Source organism: Varroa jacobsoni, unplaced genomic scaffold, assembly GCF_002532875.2.
Source record: "Varroa jacobsoni isolate VJ856 unplaced genomic scaffold, vjacob_1.0 scaffold_1352, whole genome shotgun sequence".
NCBI lineage: Eukaryota > Metazoa > Arthropoda > Arachnida > Mesostigmata > Varroidae > Varroa > Varroa jacobsoni.
Window position 1 is genome coordinate 112336 of NW_019214254.1, and position 21933 is coordinate 134268.

Genomic DNA, 21933 nt, shown 5'->3' on the forward strand with positions numbered 1-21933 from the left:
TAATTTATTTTTAATTAAATCGATTTCAACATGTAGTAGAATTAATCATAATAGACATTTTTAAACTGATTACGGTTAATAAGTGTACGGAATGCATTCAAGTTATTGGCTCGCAAGAACCATCTTTGTGGACCCCTTTAGTACTACCTCTTAGACCACCTTTAGCGCTTACGACATCATACTATTTAGCTTTACAATTTGGAAGCCTATGATCTTTGTACGTTTGCTGCCACCTTGGCTTGGATATTTGGATTTGTCAGTTGAGTGGATCACAGATGAGTGCAGTTTCGTGTTAGAACTCGGTAGTTCATAGTGGCAACTTTTCACTTGTTATTGAAACCATGGATAGTAAAGTCACTCTTGAAGAACTATGGAAGTCTGTGAAATTTTACGTCCGGCACTGCGACATTAGACACTGCTTCAAGAGGCTGGCTCCTGCCTGACGACCTGTACGTCTACGCCCGGATTCGAATTTTCATCACCACAAGTCCTTAATAATTATTGAGCAAACATGTTAGCTATAACATAGACTTCTACTAATGATGCTTTTATCTGTACCTGTTTATTTCATCAAATCCCTTCAACGAGTAGAAGGGTAATGAGCGAAGAGGCCCGCAAACGCAATTTACGCCGTCAACAACAGCGTCAACAACAGCTGACCAAACACTCACACAGGGTAATTAAGCGCGTGATTAAATATTCAATGTATTTGATGACCTAATATCTAGAAATTGAGGCTTAATTGCCACAGCTCAAAGGTAGGATATTTGATGGATAGCGATATTTAGTGGATTTATAATCTAAGTAATCTTATTATTATTATAAGTGTGAAGTGCTTGTGGTTCGCCTAAAGTTTCTATAGTAGAGCTAGTGATCGCAGCGGGGTTGAAAATGTTCTTTGCTGGACTCATCTTCAACGCAACACTGTGAGCATCCCTAGACGTCATTGAATTTCTATTTGTACTAGCCACCTCGATTGTAATTCCTCGTCGAATGACTGTGGGAATAAATGACTAGCAGCAGTCGAGACAGCTGAAAATAGTCTAATGGCTAAGCATTGTTCACGATTCCTATCGTAAAGGGCGCCCCATGCGTCTGGCCCCTGGATAATGGCGCCACGTATACGACACATCATAGGCGTCTGCTAATGCAGAATTCATATGCTCCATCGATAGGAGAGAGTATGGCGAGAAATTTAAGTTGGGCGAGGGTGCATAGAGTACCAGTAGTTGTGATCCTTATTGATCAAATTAGCTCAATAATAATTATTCGTCTGCATGGTAATTAACAAAACTAGTAATAATGTCGTCTTGCCGTTCTATCGAATCTTTTACCTTTTCACCCCTACTGTATAGTTGACGCTATGCGGTGACCAATCTAGAAGTCAGATGAAATTATCCCGCAGCTCATCGTTCGACTCTTATTGCGGGAACGCTGTGGAATTGCTTTCAAAGTCGATAGGTACCATTGATGACACGTTCTCAAAACGCTCACTGCCGGAAGGTCTCAGCAGTGCCGCTGGGGAGGTGACGCTTTGCTGTTGCATTGACGTCGAAATGGTGGACTTCGTCCTTAAAGACCAAGACAGCAGTGTCTCCAGCGACGAGGTATTTACTCCCTGACATAGTTGAGGCTTTGTCGCGCGCACAACCTGACGTTAAAACGCTCGACCAGTGTGCACCCACGTCAAAATGACGTTAGAGCGAGCGACTACATAAACAGGATGGAAACTTCGGCACTTCTTGCAGCACCGATATCAGCTTGTATGCGCGTGTATTGATGATGAGTGCACAGTACATTTCACGTTTCACCGGCGTCCTGTTTTGGCACGCAAAACGAAATTAAATAACACCAAAGAATAGCAGTGAATGTACGTACAAATAAAGTGTATTGCATTGCCTTTGGGTTTAAGCTTTGAGAGAGTGCGGCAAAGCCGTTGAACTGGTCCGTTCAAAGGTCTGTAAACTGTATCCACGTTAACAGTTCGAGACAACACGCGTACTGCGGCGGCTCGATTCAAAAGTACACTGCTATCATTTAGAAGTTTGCCAGAGTAACATGGAATAAATCGAACGTGTTAAACGTGCTTCAATTAACTTGAATATATGCACCAGGAAGTTTGCAGTTTCTACTTCGGACATGCATTTTTGAGCCCATGACAATTGCGACCACCTATTGACACCATATTAGAAACATTTAAATAGGAATATACATTAGCATTAATGCTCCTAAATCTATGGCACGTACGAACAGATATATACCATATAACCTTTTCTTGGTTTCCATTGGATACTTAAGAATCTCGGTACGGCATCCGGCTTAAAACAAATACATTAGATTTCCCAAACTATGTATTTGCCACATATTTGGATTTATTCTGCACTTGCCGCTGAATTAGCTAGCATTGGACGTTATATACTGACGTTTGACGGCGTAATTTCGAAAGTACGGTAAAATATCTTTAGTCATGAATTGTATGGTGTGAAATCAATTACTTCATTTCCTGATTACGCAATGTTCAGTTTCGCTTTACAGTTATCGTCGTACAGTTTCAGGCACACGCACACACTCTGCATTCAAATCACACTTATTTTTCCCTCAAGAGATTGTCTTCTTAATAATTCTATAGATTTAATCAAAGTTGCTAAAGAGATACTGCACACGTGATTCATCGCATATCTATTCGGACCGTTACAGACGTTTTCCACTGACATCCTATTGGTTATTCTCTACTTTGATTTTAAGTCGGAAGTCCAAATTGTTAGCTTTAGCTTTTCAACTCAGTATTCAACATATCATCCACCTTTACATCACGGGAAAACTCTTAACCCTATATCTAATTATTCAATCGTGATATGACCGGTCCTTATTCAATAGACGCAAATGTCTGGGGGCTACCGACGTGGAGGAGTTCGTGCCGGCTATGGCGGCGGCGGAGGAGGCGGCGGCCTCGGCCAAAGAACGAAGAGCCACTCGCACTTCAACCAACCGGAAACGATTGAAGAGGGCCCACATCAGCAACTTGGAAGATATAACAAGGACTTTAATTCAAACCTCGAGGACGAGGAGGGCATCACTTTCGTCGCCAGAACAGCGTCTCAACGAGACCCTCAAAAAGATCGCAAAGTTCTAACCGAGGCTGAAGCTGTTTTGCCCTGGAAAAGAGGCGACGAAAATCTGGCAGAAGACGGAAGTGTTGGTCAGGTGGGGTCATCAATGTGATCTAGCGAGATACCAAACGATAATAGTAAACCGCAAATGGAGCTTTTAATAACAATTGGGACCTGTTATTCGAATGGACTAGTGTTAGCTCGTTACAGATTGCTATCCATCCATTAGTTTTACGCCATGCCAAATGTGTTCGATCACGTATGAACGTACACACGTGCAATGCACCTGCTGAATGCTTGGTTTAACGGCAACTAGCTGAAATATCGGAGTAAACAAATGTATAATTGTAATAATATTGACTGTATACGAAGTGTACAGCAAAAGTGGCCTGTCGCAGTATACTACACCTACGAGTGCTTCACTGCCTTGGAAGCATTGCATTTAAATATAATAGATATTTATTTGAGTTCTCCTAATCGTTGCGTCATTCCGTCGCGTTGCATGGATCGCTCAGGGGTCATCTGCGAGCCGTCCAATGCACGAAGTGCCTTCGTGGTTTGAGAACAAGGAGTACACCCGATATCGATCACCTACTGCAACGCTCATCAACAGGTAATGCACATTTCTGCTACACTTATTGCACTTGGAAATATAATAATGGGCTATAACAAAAAAGCTTTAACTGTACAGCGATGCAAAGGCCTTAGCCAAATGAACGCCGGCCAACTTTAGGAAACTACACTTAATCCAGAAAGCGAAATTTTGCAAAAATATGAAATCGAAAATTGTGCAAAGAAGAACGATAGCGTGTCTGTTGTGCTAATAGGTGATCTAGCTGAATCGCTCCGTGGTTCCATCACTTACTGATCGTAATAAATATTTCAACTTGTTTGATCAGTCCATCCAGATAGGATATTTGCATTTATCTATTATTTGTTAAACCGTTCTCCTGAACAGATAAAAGTGTTTGCTCAAGAGAAGGCTCCTCAGCTAGCGCTACTGTCCGTTCAACGCTGGAAACATATTCATCTCACCAAATTTTACAAAATATTAAAAAAAGCACATTTTTCTGCACCTGGCTTATCTCAATAGTTATGTCTGATGAATTACCGATTTCCTTTCATGTATTTTAAATGCTATATACGTTTTGACCGTTAGTGAGCCCATACAGAATGCTTCGTTCACTGATCCACACGCCTTTAGCACAATAAAAATCATTTTTGGTCCTAAAGCTCTAGCTCTCCATATCTCTGATTCATTGTTGTGTAATTTGCATACAGAGATTCCCTATGCATTGTCGAAAAAATACTTGATGTTTATTAGTATTTAGACGATTCATAACCAAAATGCTTGGACTCCTTGTACGTTAAGTGTACCCAAGGAGTATAAGCTAAGCCAATCGCCATCTTCGTTTGAATAGCTGCGAACGTTAAAGAGAAATATAATAGCATTATCCTTCCCGGCCGAATTAGAAGTTCTTCAGCATTTTTCGTTCGCCTTCATTCTTGTGAAGTTTTCGCGCCAATTTTTAACAGCCTCTTCTATATCTATTGATGAGCTATTATCTAGGCTAGCATTAGCTTGACTATCACAGTCATATAGTTGATCTTCTGTGACCATCCTGTTGATGCTTACGGTGAGAACGGTATCCTTTATCGAGGTGTTTTTTCCTTTATCCTACGCCATAGACTCGACATGAGTCGTTCAGCCAGCGAGAGTAGCAGCAGCAAGAAACCGGCTGTTTTCGATATTTTCGTGAAATTCGACCAAACCGGACCGTCCAATCGGCATAGCAACGATGCTGATACAACGATTATTCAGGTTGGTCACTTCGTGCATGCACTACGAGATTTTCAATCGATCTGTGCTTGAAATTGTATCCAAAAAAGCTGTAAATACAAGGGAGCGCGTACTTACGCACAGCCCAGCATGTACAGCATTTCCTGGTTACAGTGATAGCAATTGCACCAAATCCAGTTGGGCTGACTTCCAAAAGGAGCTGTTTTTTACGCTTGTCTTCATCATATGACCAATGGGTACTTCGACAAGGCAATGCTTACTTTTTGTATTTTGAAGCACGCACAGAATAGAAGTCACGTATAGACTGTGGCAATTGCTATGAGTAACGCATTATAGGCTGAGTCGCGCCTGTATTTTTATTTTCAGTGGTCGACTTTCGACTCCCGGCGAGTACTTTAGGTGATAGAATAACAGCAGGCACACCTAACGCCAAAACGACGCATACTTTGTTTTACATTCGTTTCTTATCCAATTTTTCCGATTAGGTGGAACCAGCAAATCGGCAAGAGGCTCACCCCAGGCACAACAAGGAGCCGGAAGATAATGTTCGTCTCTAAGAAGCTCTTGTTTAAGATTACGGACTACCGCTATTATTATTTTATCATTATCCGTATTATTGTCACTGTCAAGAAACAGCAAGTTCCAAAAATGACAACTTGTTTGATTGAAAGGGAATAGAAGCGTACAAAACTAAAATAACCCTGGTCTACCAGGTCGTTCCAAGGGACTTTCTAAAAACAGGCGGTGCTGTGATTGCTGGATCACCTCATGGATAGCCTTTTAGACCATTCCATAGGTGAGAAGGCTTAAGCCACGCTTTAATTTAAAGATGAGCTAATAACAAATGTCACTTACGAATAAAACGACGAAAAATTAGGCGAAAGTTAAGTACAATACCGGGTCAGTACCGATGTGCGCATCGGATATCTATAGGAAAATTGTAGTAACGAGGTCGATCATACGCAACCGGATGTCCAATGCAATTGAAAGGACGTCCAATACTTCTAGAAATGCCCGCATCCTACATTTTGGGTTGATACTTTTCAGCCAATTTCGAGTGACCTACGTTTCAACTATTACATCCGGTATTACCGTTATGCATTCCATCAGACGCTTCTAATACGAAACAAATTGTGTCTATACTCGGATTCGATGTGTCCTTAAGATTAGGAAGTAGATACGTTACACACTACGCTGCCACGAGGACGGGAATTTCGAGTAACATATAATTGCCGAAACGCGACAGGACATGTAAATATTGAGGAAAACGATAAAACGGACCAGTGCCACACAGCCTAGAAATCGCTAACAAAAGGAGGTTTTACTATTGGCAGTGTACAAAAAGGCCGATTGTACGCAAAAGTTCGAATTTTCCCTGTCCAAGAATATATATTCCGGTATGGCATCCTCCCGCTAAGTGAGACGGTATTTGATTGACGTAGTAGAGTATTATTGTCAGTAGGCGCGCGCCAACGCGCTATAGTACAGTTTCAATGACGGAACAGTATGTTCTGGTCAAACTGTATGTCCTGCCCCGATATAGATAAACAGACGAAGTGGTCAAGAGAGACCGAAGGTCTGAAGAAAAGCAACGACGAAACCAGTCAAGCTAAATATTAAAAGATATCTCTCTAAACACACTATTAAGAGCGAAACAAAGTTGGGTTTGTGTTCATTCCAAGGAGATAAAAACATTTTTCGAAAAAAAAACTCCAGAAAAATATGGATGGAAAATGCACTACAACAAGGAGAAAATAATTAACCTTACTGCATGTCGTTTGCCATTAGTACAAGGAAACAATGACGGAACCAATGGCGGATTGTTTACATACACTACCGTAGATCAAACAAGAGACACATGCACAAAGCCAGCCACAAAAGGTGACTAACTGATGTATGCCAACAAGTTGGCTGTATGAAACATTTTCGCTTTGTCCGCATATTGTTACATTGGGACCATCTTATCGAAACGCTTTAGTCCTCAGAGAACCCGTCAATCCACCGACGCTTCTCTAAAAAGGTCGAAAAACATGTATTAGTATAATACGCTATTACTGAACTTTGTTCCAAAAAGTAACTACGACAAACAGGTACCTAAGGATATCCCTACACATAATCACGTTTTAGTTTATAAGAAGCTCTTCACGTTTTGCAGGCAACATTGATTCTTATAAGCTTTGCCAATAAAAGGTAAATTGACCGTTGCTATTCGAACCGAACCTATTTGGGGTAGCGTAAACTTTTAATATATATGAGACCTGCGTGACCTCGTCATCCTCTGCTTTTGGGGAAGCTAGATATCGGCATTGGGATGGTGTCATAAACAGAATGGTAATTGTAGCCACTTGCGCAACACAAACAGGAGTTTACGTATATATTCCTACTTTATCCATGCATGTTGGTCGTAGATTCACCTTCGCGTCATGGATAGAAAAGTCGTTATAATAGCATTTGCGCCTTAGTTCCACTGGCTTTCCTCCATCGTGGTCCTATTTAGCGCCCGTGATAATAATAGTTGTGGCCATAATGGTCGGAGGACCATGGCTGGTTCAGTGGGTGCTGACGATTTTACTTTAAACATATTCTGCCTGTTAACGAGATAACTAAGTGTAGGCGAAGGGGGGCTAACGTCTTACGGAACAAAGGATTTGCAGCCTTTATAGGACTGTATAACGAAGCAAACTACGTATCTGGCAAATCTCAAACGACATAGAAATATGGTTCACAAGAATTGATCCAAAGCTGTGACAAAACACGTCGCTGAAGTTGTGCCAAACACCCACTTTATTTTTATTATTATTTGCTCTTAAATAAAGAGTAGAAAAAATTATATGTCACCTCACAACAGTTATGTCCTCGCTCTACTGAAAATGAGCAGGGTAGTGACCCAACTAGACAAAAGCAGTATTAGGGTCAACGTTCTACCGTTCCGCTGTTGAGATGCGTGAAGACGTACTTCAATCCAATGTTTTCCATCCTAGTACTTTGAATGTTAACAGTTAGTTCTGTCAGCTGATATTTTAACGGACGCTATTTTCTTTATTATTATTACTACGGAGGAGGATAGAATTTTTATTATGATAATTATGACACATAATTAATAAATTTTATATTAATTTGAACAGAAATTCACTTGATTACAGAATTCAGCTACGAGGCCTCGACTAATGATTAATATTATTACTCTAACTGTTATCGTTAGTATTATAATTGACTTATCAATTGGACTATTTATTCACTGCGAATTATTGGTGAAAAATTTAACGGGAAATATTTTTGAGCCTGTTTATTTCGTTTTCTTTCAAGATGTTTGCCATGAGTGCCTTGTCATATTTGTTATTTATTTCGATGATGCATTTATCACATTCATGAAATCCTATCCTCGTACATGACATCACCAATATTTCATTATTCCATGCCAGTACGCGTACGAATGTGCAAATTTTTTGACGGTGACCACGAAACAGCGGAAGACAATATAAAAACACCGACGTGCGCCCTATAACCAATAAATCAGTATCTGCACGACATACTTCTCAGGCTTAGAAAAGTTGCTGAAGCAAGCCAATTTTAATCTGGAAGAGTTGACAAGCGTTATTAACTCTGTTATGCTGAGTTCTGACGGCTTTTATTAGCTATAGACCTAAATAGGTCATAGATCTTCGTCGCACATATACATGCAGCTAGAGTCACACGCAGTAACAATTTTTTGTTACCGCTAATTTTTCAGAACACTTATTATTAACTTGCTTATTAGCTTAATTGAAGTAAACATATAGCCGATAAAAATATAGTAGTTATGTGAACTAATTAAACTATTTAACTTAACGAATAGTCGTTATTACAGTAATAGTTAAAATAAATTTAGACATACGTACGCTATAGTAATCTAAAAAAATGTTATGGAAAAACAATTAAAACATGTTGGTGCAAGCGGCGATAGCAAGCAAACCACAAACACCATATACAGATATATACATTACTATATACATATATATAAAGGCTGCGGTATTTACGTACTAATGCTGCGTTGTCAAGTTATACAGAAATGGAGTAGGAAAGAGTGAGAGAAAAAGAAACCGGAGTCGATAATGATATTCAGAAAAAGTGGGTTGATTCGACAGATTGACTGATTTTGAGTGGACATGTTGAAACGAGTTGGAAAATAAAGTAAAAATTGTTGGTTTGTATATGTTTTGTTGATGTTTGGGTGGGGTAAATTTTTTTATCGTTAATATGCAGTTGAAGGGGTCAAGCAAAATGAGGGACTGTTATATCATAGAAGATAAGGTAATGACTATGGTGCGGGTAGGCCGTTTATATGTTGTAAATTGGCAGCGCCCCCAATTTCTAACGTCACGTGGAGTATTAGAATGTTTAGTTGAGATTCTACCTACTCTCATGATGACTTTAGCTAATAATCTAGATCACATGCCATTTATGATATTGATTAATGAAGACCATTCGAAATAATGACGATAAAAAATACTGTTATTATGGATATTTTTCGGCTTATAACTGACCAAAACGATGACTCTGAGCCAAATTTCTCCCATTTCAAGGACTGTCGTGTTTTTAATAGAGTCAAACGGTGAATATCCTAAAATGTATCTTAAGGATTCTTAAAATGTATCTTAGCACTCTTGGACAAAGGATTGGTGAAAGGTCTCGTCATCTATACCTATGTCCTAAAACTTGGTGTTTATCCAAAAGTCTCTGCTTATCTATTTATCTAAAACGTCAGTCGTTTGTACATTCGCTATTTAGATACTGTGAAGCTAAGCGGCATTTCGAACAAACTATTCCACATTTAATGAACTTAACATACACTATGAGTATTTTTGACACACGTTAAAATTTCATTTTGCTAACTATTAAGGTTGATATCAATTACAGTTTGGAAGGCGACTTCATCAAGACGGGCGGTTCAATCGGAATAGACTACAGATGAAGCCGCGAGACAGCGAAATACACGCCTTTCAGTTATATTTAAAAATGGTGATATTATTGAGAAAACGAGGTGGAAAGCTTTACGATGGAATAAAGAGCCGAAATATGTAAGGTTTTGGTTTTTACCCACCGTTATTTATTTCGTTAAGTGTTAACACGGCAGCGTTCATTAAAAGGTAATAACAACGTTTTGAGTTAATCTAACTAAAGTCACAATTACCTTTCGTAAAATAGAGCGCTAGCAATCGTTCCACCAGTCGGTTACTGTACAACGATAGATTGACCGTGTTCAGTTTTCCTTTGAATTTATTCTTCTTCTTTAAATTTATTTCGATGAACCTTTCACACTCTTCAAGCTAAACAGTTGAATTTGACACACGTTGCATAAGAATAAATCTGAAAGCCAACTGTGTGAATTGAATATACGGTAAGATAGGAAATAGAGCACAAACTATCGTAGCATAGTTTGAAATTACAGGAGTCCATTTAGCATAAAGCTGTTGTTTAACACAAACGTAAGATCCACGTGCTGCATATCGAAATATATGGTACTAGTTAATATATGTCAGTCCTCTTTTCGGTCTGTTGAGGCCAATTTCGAATTGTTCAGTAGGCGCTGGCGACTACAGCTTGTTACTTTCGAGTTCTAAATGATCAGCTAAAAGAACTGTACTAGCAGCATATCTTTCGTGGCTTCTTCCAAGTCCTCTTTGCAAGGTCCACAGTCTGAGTTGAGCCAGCTCATTTGAGTCATCGACATATATTTTCATAAGCATATACTTTTGTTATTATTATTGTTTATATTTTTATAACATGAAGTAATACATAAATGGCTATTTCTATCGCAGGTCTTAAGAAGAATAGATCTCTAATAATGTTATGTATGCTATTATACACGATGTCCGTTATACTATCGCTTTATATATGCCTATATTATTTTACTGAATAAACAGCGTCGATAAAAGCTATCATTGCACTACAAGTGTTCTAATAAATTTTTTCAATTTCAGGAGTCAACATCCAAAATAATGATAGGCGGGCTGATGATGATAACCTTACTTTTTTCCAAAAGCGTTGTGTCTTTTGATGCCTTTCTCAACAGTCTTGATCCCTGGAATCTAGAAATAGTTTGCGATTATCCGAATGGTGAATTTTATTCATATGTACGTTACTCGGAAAGTATTACAAATACTTAGTTCATTAGATAGCGTATGACGCTACCTCTCAGGTTGCGACGTATCCAACGGGGTACGCGTTACTTAGTTTTGCGCATTACGCCGTTAATTATAGTCAGTAGGCAGTAACTGGTTTCAACCTAGTTAGTGGACTCGTGTTGATAATATTATTGCGAGTTATCAACTAATCTTTATTTTTTATTCATCAATTAAATGTAAACAAAAAATTACTAATAAGCTGTAATGTTGACAGATCTTACGAGGTTAATTACGCTTCATACAGTAAAAACATGTGTGTTTCTCAATGCGGACATATCTTCTTACTTGCCCGGATTTATTTTTCGTGAAGCAGTGTATAGAACGCCCACATAATTACTGTAACAATAACGCGCAGTTTTTCGATTTTCAACTGTAGCAATATTCGAGTAAACATTGCATTTTCTATTAAAGAATAATACATTTGATTTTATCAGTTCGTATATTTCTGGTGATGCTTGTTCTGCTAAAGCTTTACATATCAAAAAGTGTAAAATAAAAAAAAAATCAGTTAATGAAGAAAATTTAAATTGAGTCAATTCCAATAGGGGTTTAGCATTATTGAACATTTTTCAACATCTTCAGGGTCGAATCTTGAAAATGTTTAAACATACGAATATTTATTCAAACTTTCAAAAATATATTTCCTCAAATTCTACTCTTGTACATTTCTACTTTCAGCAAGATGAATGCACGGTGGTATGCCGAATGTGGATCGATGAAATCACTGACTGGGTTTGTTAATTTGCTTTAATATAATTTTTTCTTGGTAAATATTTTTAGGCTGTTAAAGGTTCAGCAAACCTCAAGCACCCTATCGATGTTATTAAAAAACTACTGAAAAATCGTTCACACTGCTTTCACTACAACTACCGTTGTCAGCGTTGTCAGTGGCCTCTTTTTACTTTGATCCCACCTATATTGTTATGATTGTACAATTCAATATTGGAAAATATCTAAATGATGATAATAGTTTATTATTACAATGATAATATTTTCACAATTATTTGTTCAGGGTTTCAAGCGGTTTGTCCTATACCACAAAATGTGTGGTCCTTTAAAGCAGGGTAGATGCCATAAAGCGACAAAAGTTCCGAAAGATGATCTCAGCTTCCTAGGAGAAACGGGATTTTGCCATCCGCTTTGCCCAAAAAAAGTCGAGGGTGACGACCTTCATATGAAAACAAGACACTGTTCACGATATGTAGAAATGTCTCCTAAACAAAACCCTCAAAGGGAAAACCTTACACTTTGGGGTACTCAGAGGAAGCATAGACAAAGTTATAAATGGGATTTTAAACAAGACAATTTGAGAAGCTCAAGATGGGCCTCAAAACGAGCCTCCACACGACACCGTGTTAAAATGCCTAGAAGCGTCCGGCAACGGGAGCCGCAACAAAATTACTTCCTACAAAGAAGCCAAAACTTAACACACAATAACATTCAACAACCAGCTTTTACGTGCAGCAGCAGCAACATAACTACCACACTCAAATAAGTTAAGCATGCATATTTTTTATAGGTAGACCGCTATTAAAAGCGATCTCAAATAGCGCTATTAATAATACAGAATAAAAAACATCGTTTTGTTAAAATTCGTAGTATAACATTTATGATGATGTTTCATTCGTCTCATTATTTTGTTCTCCAAATTGTAGGTTATTCATACACAACTAACAGGTATCTACAAAGGGACATTTGAACTTTCATTCAAATCGGTGGCTTTGCTTCTCATTGAGCGTAACGTAAAGAAGACTGTACTTCTGCCAGTATAAGCCAGAGTTAGATTACAGTCCTACGTAAAATGTAACTGAAGCTGGTAGCTTTCGCCGGAATATTGAAATGGTAGTAAGCTTTCTACCGAATGCTATCAAGAATGAAGTGCTGTTACAAAAATTACGCGGAAGTGAAATGATAAAGAACACATATAACAAGTGTTAATAGTATGCTATAGCGCTTCCAACTATAATATATATATAATATATATATCTAACATACCACTTGACACTTAGCCATATTGAGTGAAGGTGCAATCGGAAATGTCAGTGATTTAGAAGAACAGACGCGTTCTACTGGAGAAAATTTTCGGAGGCAATTTCAACTTCGTCAGATCGTATTTGCTGAAAAAATGCAAAAAGGAAACGAGTTTTTAAGTATTTTGCTTGGAATGACGTCGTATTAAAAAATAGGTCTTCACATATTAATTGTACAGAAGCCGTTCAACGCAGACACAATCTCGTATAGAATAGTAGTACAAAAGGATCTATGACAAATCGTCATAGAACAAAATACAGACAAAGGTACTACACAAGTTTATACAGCTGTACAGTATGACAACAACATCTACTTGAGAACAGAGCTCAATAAAACGCCAAAATGAACAACGGTTAGTTATAAATTCATTTTCAATAAGCCGCCAAATGGTTTTTAAAGATGAAAGGTGATAATTTTCTGACATCGAAATTGTGTTTGGCGTGTGATTAAGCGTTCTTAGTTTTATATAAATAATCAGTTTATTAAAGCCTCGGGAATGACGGCGCCGGATGTGATGGTGGCGTACTGCGCGTACTTCGTCACCACATACCTGTTAGGGCAGTTCAATCTCTTCTCATGAGTAGTCCTATATCGCTTCGGTATTGACAAGCTTTACGACGATTTTCAATAACGCAGATCGCGCGCATTAGTTCGTGGAACGGATACGTGGAACGTCTTCAGTTCATCAGTAAACAAGAGTATGTTAGCAAATGTAATAGAGACAGTCTGTTTTCTGAAAACCGGTCGAACTCCAATATACGTTTCAAAAAGACACTTGGAGATTCCGTTTGGATATTTTCGCACACGGGAAACAGTTAACCCATTCATTTGTCACTTCTGAGTCAGCTACGTCGCTTGTTTGATTCTTAAAACTTTTTTCGGAGACGCAATCTAATCTGTGAGGAAATGTACCTATTTTTACGTCCTCTTCCCGTGTACTATGTGCACTGAACATCCTGCGTATATGGACCAAATAAGCTATAGTAGTTCTTTTAGCGAAGGAATATACCGTGCAAAGCTGACGTACAATCTACTCATTAAACCTAGTACCGTTTATTCCATAACAGACAGACATACACACCTTTACTTTATTTGAATTGACTTTTTAAGCCTGAAAAAATATACACCAAATTTTATTAAAAAAAAAAAGCAATTTATTTCCTGGTCTATGCGTGTTTTAATAACTGATATAATTTAACTACCTGAGATTCGTTGTGAGATTCGGTTTGATAAGGGCGTTTTCAAAAACTTATTATTTTCGAAGAAAATAACCTTTTTGTGCTTTTATTGACTTCTCTTATATAATATTTCAACGTACGGCCGCTACAATGCTATGTATGTTTTAGCGGTCATATGCGTGCGTATATGCGATTACATATGATCATATATGATTACTCTTACATATATACACACACATCTAAATAAACGAACATATTCGCACATAGCAACCCATAATAGGCAAATGCACCAGGAGGCCCTCTGTCATCCCTCAGAACCAGGAACTTCTTGACTAGGTGTTGCCTGCAAGAGTTACAACCCACCAGCGCCTTCAAATGTAACACTGCTCAACCTTATTTCGCATCCCCGGCGCTGTTAAACATATATCGTTTATCTAAAATAACCCTAATCGTTAATGAATCATATCACACGCCAATTTCAAGCAAGTGCTACTTAGTCTCGCTTTTCACATTTCTTGAAAAACATAATGTACACATAACGTTTTAAGTAAATGATGAGAGTGTGTTCTATAGGAGAGGCCATTCATAGTAAGATACACAATTGGCGCAATAATTGTATTACAGACGACAAACACTCGTATCCATGGTGAATATGATTTGGTTATGATGTAAAATATCTTCAGCGGGCTCCGTTTACAATTGAAGGTTCCATTTTATACTGTGACGCCGGACGTAAAGCATTACCTCGCTGCATCATCCCCTGGCCAGCGATTTTTGTCTTAGAGAGTACGGCAAGACAAACTAGTAAGTCTCATGTCAAGAGTTTCTTCAAAATGCCTTGGTCGTAGAACTGTGGCCTCTAAGCGTCAACACGTGCGTGGTATAAAGATTGCTGATTGAATAACCGTACGATATAAATCATAACTAAATCCACAAGTTTAATATCCACTCCAGATTTAGGCTGTTGTATTCTTACACACCTTGCTCAAACTATCAACTTTCTTTCCAATTTTCTCTCAAAATGAAACAAATCAGTATGTATGCCTATGAGTTCGAATGTTTTTGGAATCGTACATGAATTTACAAACAGAGCAATGCACTATGCGGTTCAGATAAGCGGTGCAAAATAATACGGTGCTTTTACCTTCCCATACCCTAAACGCACCGTATTATACACGAAATGCACTAGCTTTTCATCGTAGATTATTCATCCAGTAGATTTGCATCAACGAAGGTGAATACAACAGCTTTCGTGCTGTGATCCTACCATAAATGCACTATAGAAGTCTCTTGGTGGCGTTTCGTAGCATTCAACAGCTAGTTTTTGCTTTGCTCTAATCAAACTGCAGCGTTAGTCTCTTAAAATATGGGAGCTGCTCTCTCTTTGTCGGAAGCTTATTTGCGCCAAAAATCGCTTTTGATCTTCGCTCTTCACACACTCATGACCTGATGGCCTGACGCCTACGGACTGCTCGTCGTTCATGGTATTTGCGAGCGTCCGATATCACCCGTACTTGTTAGCGTACTGTAATCACATGCATAGATAACGACAAGAAAGTAAGAAAATATAACTGTTATTTTTTATACCACTGATTCCTGCTTTGTTCTTGATACAATAAATAAAAGGCAAAGAAAAAATAAGTAAATAATGTATAAGGCATAGAAAATTGCATTCGAATCCTGCAATAGGACATCAATCCCGATATAATCAAGTCCTCTCATAGTTTACATAATTGGCATGAAAATCAACAAACAGTTACTATTCAGCAGCTATGTCTAATTCTGTCCTACAGCTACTGATAAGTTTTCCCTCGTATACTCATTTATTTAAAAGGCTGACTGCAGAAGCTATTGGCTCATGCTGCTTACGTCGGAAATGAAATTTAAAAAACAACTTATGAGCCATCCACATTGTCTTTTGTGCGCTCCTTCGCTTCCAACCCATCATCGTCGGCGCCACAGCTAAACTCGTTGAAATACTTTTCTAAAACGGTAGGATCCACCGACGCCTCTAGCTCGTCGGCCGTCATGCACACTTCCGCTGGCTCCAATTCCGGATCGGAATACACATCAACATAGCTGCACAAGCATGAAAAACGTACTGTTAGCTATAAATGTTTCAAAATTTACGTCCGATGCTATTTCCTACAAATTACTCTTGATGGTTGGCTCCCATTATTAATAGTGCGTGTTCAGGCGATTTTGAATCTATAGCACCTCTAAGTGTCTCGAAGTTAAAAAGATAAACACATTACGACTACCCGCCAGCTTCTCCAATTTGAAATAAAACTGTACTCTGACAGATAAAACGTTCCTAACTCTTGTTCGGTAGCAACAGACGCAAAAAATGCTTACGGACTGGCCATCGAAATTATATACTTCGAGAAATTATATAATAAAGATTGTAATAAGACCTATTCGGTCACTGGACAGATTTTTTTTCAAAACGATTTTTTAATATGGTTATCCGCTAGGGCTTTGTTTTAATTCCGTAAAAGTATGCGTGTACATATTTATGGTGATTACAGTCATGATTGGGTTTTCTAATTACAACGTGAAAGGCTAAACTGCCTAAAGTGTCAAGCAAATAAGTTGAGAAACAATCGCGTCTGTTCGAGATAATCTTAGAGGTACTCAGTCGTCTTACCTGAAGGGTCCGACAATGGCGTAATCTGAAAGACGGTTTGTTCTCTGTGTTTCTGCAATGGCCCGCGCAATCCCGTTCAACTTTTCAAGGCCTGCACAGTAATTACAAACCAAATAAGGTGAAGGACTTTAACCGGTGATGCTATCCAAGCTATTCGTTACACATGTTTAATTTCTAACCGGAATCGCTACAAAATGGTTGTAGTAAACTTCGCTGTATTTTAACAATTTAATTGGGAACCGTAATGCAATATTATGCATTACATTCGTATTAACGTATTAACCAACATAATAATCTCAACAATCTTTATAAAACTGGGTCAGTCGCACACTACTGGCATACAGTGCTTAAAGTGTCTCAGACAGTGACGGTAACATCATCTACATTTCTTTCAACTCTGAGATTTCACTCTTCTCTCACATGCGCAAGCTACGCGACTGTGCTTACCTCGAAAGCAAATGACATCAGGGCCTCTCTCCTCAGGCTGACTATTTCTGCTCCAGTAATCGGAATTGGTATTGAGCTGATCGCTGGTTTTTGATGGCGTTAACCGTGGGCTTTCAAAAAAAGGTGCACTAGGCTCCTCTGTATCACTCACTAAGTCAGCACAAAAATAAGAACCATAAAATGCTTGCTAATAAATGTTATATTAGGCACTACTGAATACCATTTAGCACACATAATTATTATGACCAATTATACAACTTTCAAAAATAAAATTACAATAGTGCTCTTGCTACGGATAAGTTCCATTTAAATTTGAGTAACTGCTAACATACAAACGAGAACTGAAACAAAGTCAACTAAAGCATGACAGAATCGCAAAAGTTCGATAGCGAATCATTATAGCAATGTCGCGAACTCTTTACTGAAGTCATTTTACTTAGAAGCATGGTAACCAATATTAGATTTAACATATTATTGTTATGATTCTTACCTTCCACTGCAGCTTAAGCACATTCATGCCCACAAATGCAGCGTACCCAGCTTGCAGGTTATATACCCTATTTCTCTTTGACAACTATTTCTTCCAGCATCTTATTTTTTTAATAACTTGCTAGCTAAAGGACACTATTTTTCAATATTAAGCTGCATTAGAGTGCATTTGACCTAACAACACTGGACATCTCACAACACCTACCAGAGTGACAGCTGCACTCGTCACAACTATCGCTGTCTAAGCTGTCATCCAATGAATCGATATCATCATCTGCTGAATCCTCAGGATTGTCGCAAGGTATCTAAAAAAAATTTAAAAAAAAAACAAGAAAAAAATTAGAAATATTGTTTTCTGTTCGTTAATAGCAAGGTATTAATAACAAATAAATACTGATCAATGATCCTTCACAAAGGACGAAACGAAACAGGCAAGATCACAAATTACCTGACCTCATATACCTGTGATCACATACTAAGAGTAGTAAGTACGAGGCTCACGTTCTGTTAAAATGAAGAAAAAACATAAAAAGTATACCACGCCTCTCTTTCTCAACATGTTACCTGATCTATATACACTTGCTTTGGCAACTCTAAACTTCCACATAAATTTCGATTGTGATCGGTTTTTTTCACATTTTGTATTTGCTGTTTTCCATAACAAAATATAATATTTGCAGTCGCGTATTCCGCTCGCACTAACGCTGGAACTTGAAGGCGTAAAGGAACTGGGGTAACGTCGAGCACAGCAACCGCACCTTATGTTTTCTAGATCAGACCCAGCTCAAACCACAGACGAAAAGAGTAAATGATCTCATATTCCAGCTAAATAACGCTAGAAAACACTGGCGGCACTAGTAGAACTGACGATTGACTTTGCCCCTTAATTTAAAAATATGTTTTTACATAAATGCCATAACCGGGTCAAACTGCGATGCGCAGAGGCGCCCCTCTGCGTAAATAAAGCTGGCTTTTAATTCAGCTTAACATGCAGCACAACAATTACTGCCGAATGTTATCCGCAAAGAGGATCTATACACACCCGAACAAACTGGACATTCCTCAGGTTCACGCTAAGATCGGCTACCTCTTCTAATACAGTTACGCCCCATGCAGCGTCAAAACCGGCATTACTTTCCTTCTGGTCAACGATTTGTTTTGTCGGAGTTGACGGTATCTCATGATCTGGAATAAAACCGAGGCAGAACTCAGATTATTGCTGGGCTTATAAAGCCTCATAGGGCCACTCTACAAACTTAAAGACCGCCACATATAGATGAACCAGAAACGGCTTAAGCCGGCTGCATTTAAAATCGTCATTGCAAGGAAGAGACGTGGCTTGAACGCGATTCGTCAACACTTCAATGGATCAAACTTAAATGAAAAAAATAAAAGTATTTCAAACGAATGGTTTACACCACAGTAAACGTATGATAGGCACCAAAGCTGAAAATTTTTCGTCGAATAATCTGCTAGTTCGGAACAGAAGGCTTTCTGTTTCTTCCTTAGGCCGACCTGTTGTAATAGGTTATTACAGGAATAAATACATTTGGATTGAATTGGCAATAATTTAAATAAGCATGTTATATGTACAGAAATGTAACAGCATTACATACAACTATATCAATTATGGCCACTGGTATCAGGTAAAAACGAAAGCTTCGGTCAACCCGTTTTAGGAACAGATGGCAAGTCCTTTTGCGGGACCTAAATCTAATATGGTACTGTGCCAAAAGAAATATCAGAGTGTACAATAACAGACAGCACCCAACACCGGCTACATTGTAAGATACTCATGCATGTTCTTAAGTTAACACAGCTAAACAAAGGCGGCTTCTAACCTTGCGAGTCCTGTGAGGAACTCGATGATTCTTGACAATCCTTCAAATCGCTTTTTGGTCTCTTCTCTGCCTGCTTAATGTGTTCCGCCATCCTTTATTGGGCCTTGCTGGCCAATCCTCGCCTCAACAATTGATTCAGAAATACGGAATTCTATCTGAAACAAAAACGAATAAAATGCTAAACGCTATTTGTAAATTATAGCTCAAAAGCCTCCTTAGCTTCAAGGTTCTATAGCTTTAAAGTTTTCACGCTAAGTAATATAGGATTATACATACTGGACTTCCTCAGAGAAAATCCTAAAAGTAAGCACCGAGTACCACTGTCAAGTTCGATGTCTAGATACTCTTTTTGCAGGACCACAACTGTTTTGAACTGTTACGTATATGCACTGCTAAAATCAACTATCGAATAAAAAAAGTTCATTTTAGAGTGTAAGACACTTCATCACTGATCAATAAGCAGTGCTGCATAAACGGTTTGGCGGTCAGGGTGCGCAAATGAGGATTCGTGTTAATCGTAAAACATCTCATCAAGTGCATGTGGCACATCACTTTACCAAGAACTGTGTGTTTAACATCGCGCGCGCGCGCGCGACACGCGCTGTCTCCTACACCGATCTGTCCTAGCACTGCCTATATAAAGATTTCATTTCGACCATAAATAGACCAGCGGAATTTTAATGCACACATACATTCGTATTCGCCAGGTAGCTCTATCTATAGCTATCAAGGTAAATAAAGGTTGTATGTAAGGTAAATAAACATAATATCACACGCAAGAGCAATTTCTCAGACGGTATTAATCTAAACGTGAAATCTGGACGAGTGAGTAACCCCATCTATAAAAAACGTGGCACCCGACAATTTCAAATAATAATAACAAGTGCTATATCCACGCATAACAACCAAATACCCTTATTTTGAAGGATCATATTCAACGGTTTCACGTATAAATAACATAACACCATAACGATTCTGAGATCAAGCAAATCAGCTACTGGAGTTTCGCCGTAAATTCATATCAACCAATAGGTAGTGCTGCAATCGCTGCCATACGAAGCGCTGATGACGGTTGTTTTTCGTAAATTGTTGATTATTAATCATATTGTTACAGACGAATTCCTAAGTAACCGCTCTTAACCTTGGCAGCATTCCAGCTTATTTACGCCACCGTTTCATGTGGCAAGAACCACTTTTTCGAAATATGTAACTTAACACTGATCTTTCATCTTTCTCAATTGTATTGTTTTGTTTGTAAATGCATATGCGCATGGTCATCAAATGACACCAACTCACTCAGGTCAATATCCGACGCTATCCTCAAGGATAACTGACTGAAGAACATCTGAGTTAGAGGCTGGTTTACACTCTAGCCGTTTGTGTTGTTCCGTATAATATTCGAGAAATGATTACAGCATTGTTTCAGCACTCACAGAACCTCTTACTGTCTTGAGGGCCATTTAATCAATCTACAGCTGCGTGTCATTCAGTTGATTCACGGCATACAATAACAGTGTCTTTATCGAAACATTAAGCATCACATTAATCACAACAAGAACGAGACGACTTGACAGTAGCAGACGATGCCGTCATCAACGTCGTAGTTTGTATACAACACACTTAGTTGGCGGAATTCAATTCTCGGAACGCTGAGACGGTTAAGGATTGGAAAGCCATATAGCGTTTCAAAAGGCACCTTGCGCTGTATCATAAAATCGCGCGAAAACATCTTTCTGAATTATTTGATGAACAGTTAACTACGACTTGATTGGTCGTCTTGGCGTCAACCCCACATGTTGCTAAGAGGCGCAATCAGATAACTTCAGACCAAAAAAATATGGCTCAATCGTAAAATCATAAAATCCATAAGTAGAATGTAGGAACTGTGAAGCCCGGACTAAAGCACCCGCAAGCTATACTTGTAGTGCATAGCTATATTATCCGCTAAACGGAAGAGACACCGCTTCACTTACGTTTTATGTTCTGAGCTATTTGAAGCATCATTGACAGAGTTCTCCCACAATCACTTCTTCTCGAATTTTCAGATCACGTACATCGCATTATTACAACTGTATTATTGCTGGGGAGCTAACAGTGATTAAGTTGTTGCTAAATAAAGCCTTGAATGATATTAACTCTTCAAAATAGAAAATTAACAGCAATATATATGTATATATATATATTAAATAGTGGAATATGTAGTGTTCATCGGTAACTCTCAAGAG

General features: G+C 38.5%; 2 protein-coding genes across 18 annotated transcripts in view; one reads left to right on the forward strand and one right to left on the reverse strand.

Annotated features, from left to right (window-relative positions):
* LOC111269084 (Na(+)/H(+) exchanger protein 2) overlaps positions 1-12683 on the forward strand; it is an 87039-nt gene extending 74356 nt beyond the window's left edge. For 4 of the 9 annotated variants that reach the window (XM_086971958.1, XM_086971961.1, XM_022848438.2 and 1 more), the window contains 9 exons: positions 592-676; positions 2878-3204; positions 3626-3723; positions 4800-4932; positions 5397-5456; positions 9808-9968; positions 10872-11024; positions 11754-11807; positions 12088-12683. In XM_086971958.1, the coding sequence (XP_086828084.1) occupies positions 592-676; positions 2878-3204; positions 3626-3723; positions 4800-4932; positions 5397-5456; positions 9808-9968; positions 10872-10890 (883 nt within the window). In that variant the 3' untranslated portion in view covers positions 10891-11024; positions 11754-11807; positions 12088-12683. Of the gene's footprint in view, positions 1-591; positions 677-2877; positions 3205-3625; positions 3724-4799; positions 4933-5396; positions 5708-9807 lie in introns of all 9 variants that reach the window. The other 5 variants (XM_086971960.1, XM_022848434.2, XM_086971959.1 and 2 more) reach the window with 5 other exon arrangements.
* A 1554-nt stretch (positions 12684-14237) lies between these two features.
* Positions 14238-21305, reverse strand: LOC111269086 (uncharacterized). Of its 9 annotated transcripts, none has more exons than XM_022848446.2 (8): positions 21005-21305; positions 19709-19859; positions 18910-19052; positions 18073-18172; positions 17379-17528; positions 16932-17022; positions 16195-16363; positions 14238-15809 (listed from the first exon to the last, which is right to left on the reverse strand). In XM_022848446.2, exons 2-8 carry the CDS (start codon positions 19797-19799, stop codon positions 15789-15791), a joined length of 765 nt encoding a protein of 254 aa, XP_022704181.1. In that variant the 5' UTR covers positions 19800-19859; positions 21005-21305; the 3' UTR covers positions 14238-15788. The 9 variants fall into 9 exon arrangements, with proteins under 9 accessions (XP_022704181.1, XP_022704179.1, XP_022704187.1 ...); XM_022848444.2 differs by having other exon boundaries at positions 19709-19863; XM_022848452.2 differs by having other exon boundaries at positions 16180-16363; positions 19709-19863; positions 21005-21304.
* Between the last annotated feature and the right edge of the window lie 628 nt (positions 21306-21933).

What these genes read in the sequence shown, in the direction of transcription:
- LOC111269086 (XM_022848446.2), bottom strand. Translation starts at nt 19,799, where the DNA reads ATGGCGGAACACATTAAGCAGGCAGAGAAGAGACCAAAAAGCGATTTG. An exon ending in TGATGTCATTTGCTTTCGAG is followed by an intron (nt 17,023 to 17,378) that starts GTAAGCACAGTC and finishes ATTACTGTGCAG; the next exon opens with GCCTTGAAAAGTTGAACGGG. An exon ending in GCCATTGTCGGACCCTTCAG is followed by an intron (nt 16,364 to 16,931) that starts GTAAGACGACTG and finishes ATGCTTGTGCAG; the next exon opens with CTATGTTGATGTGTATTCCG.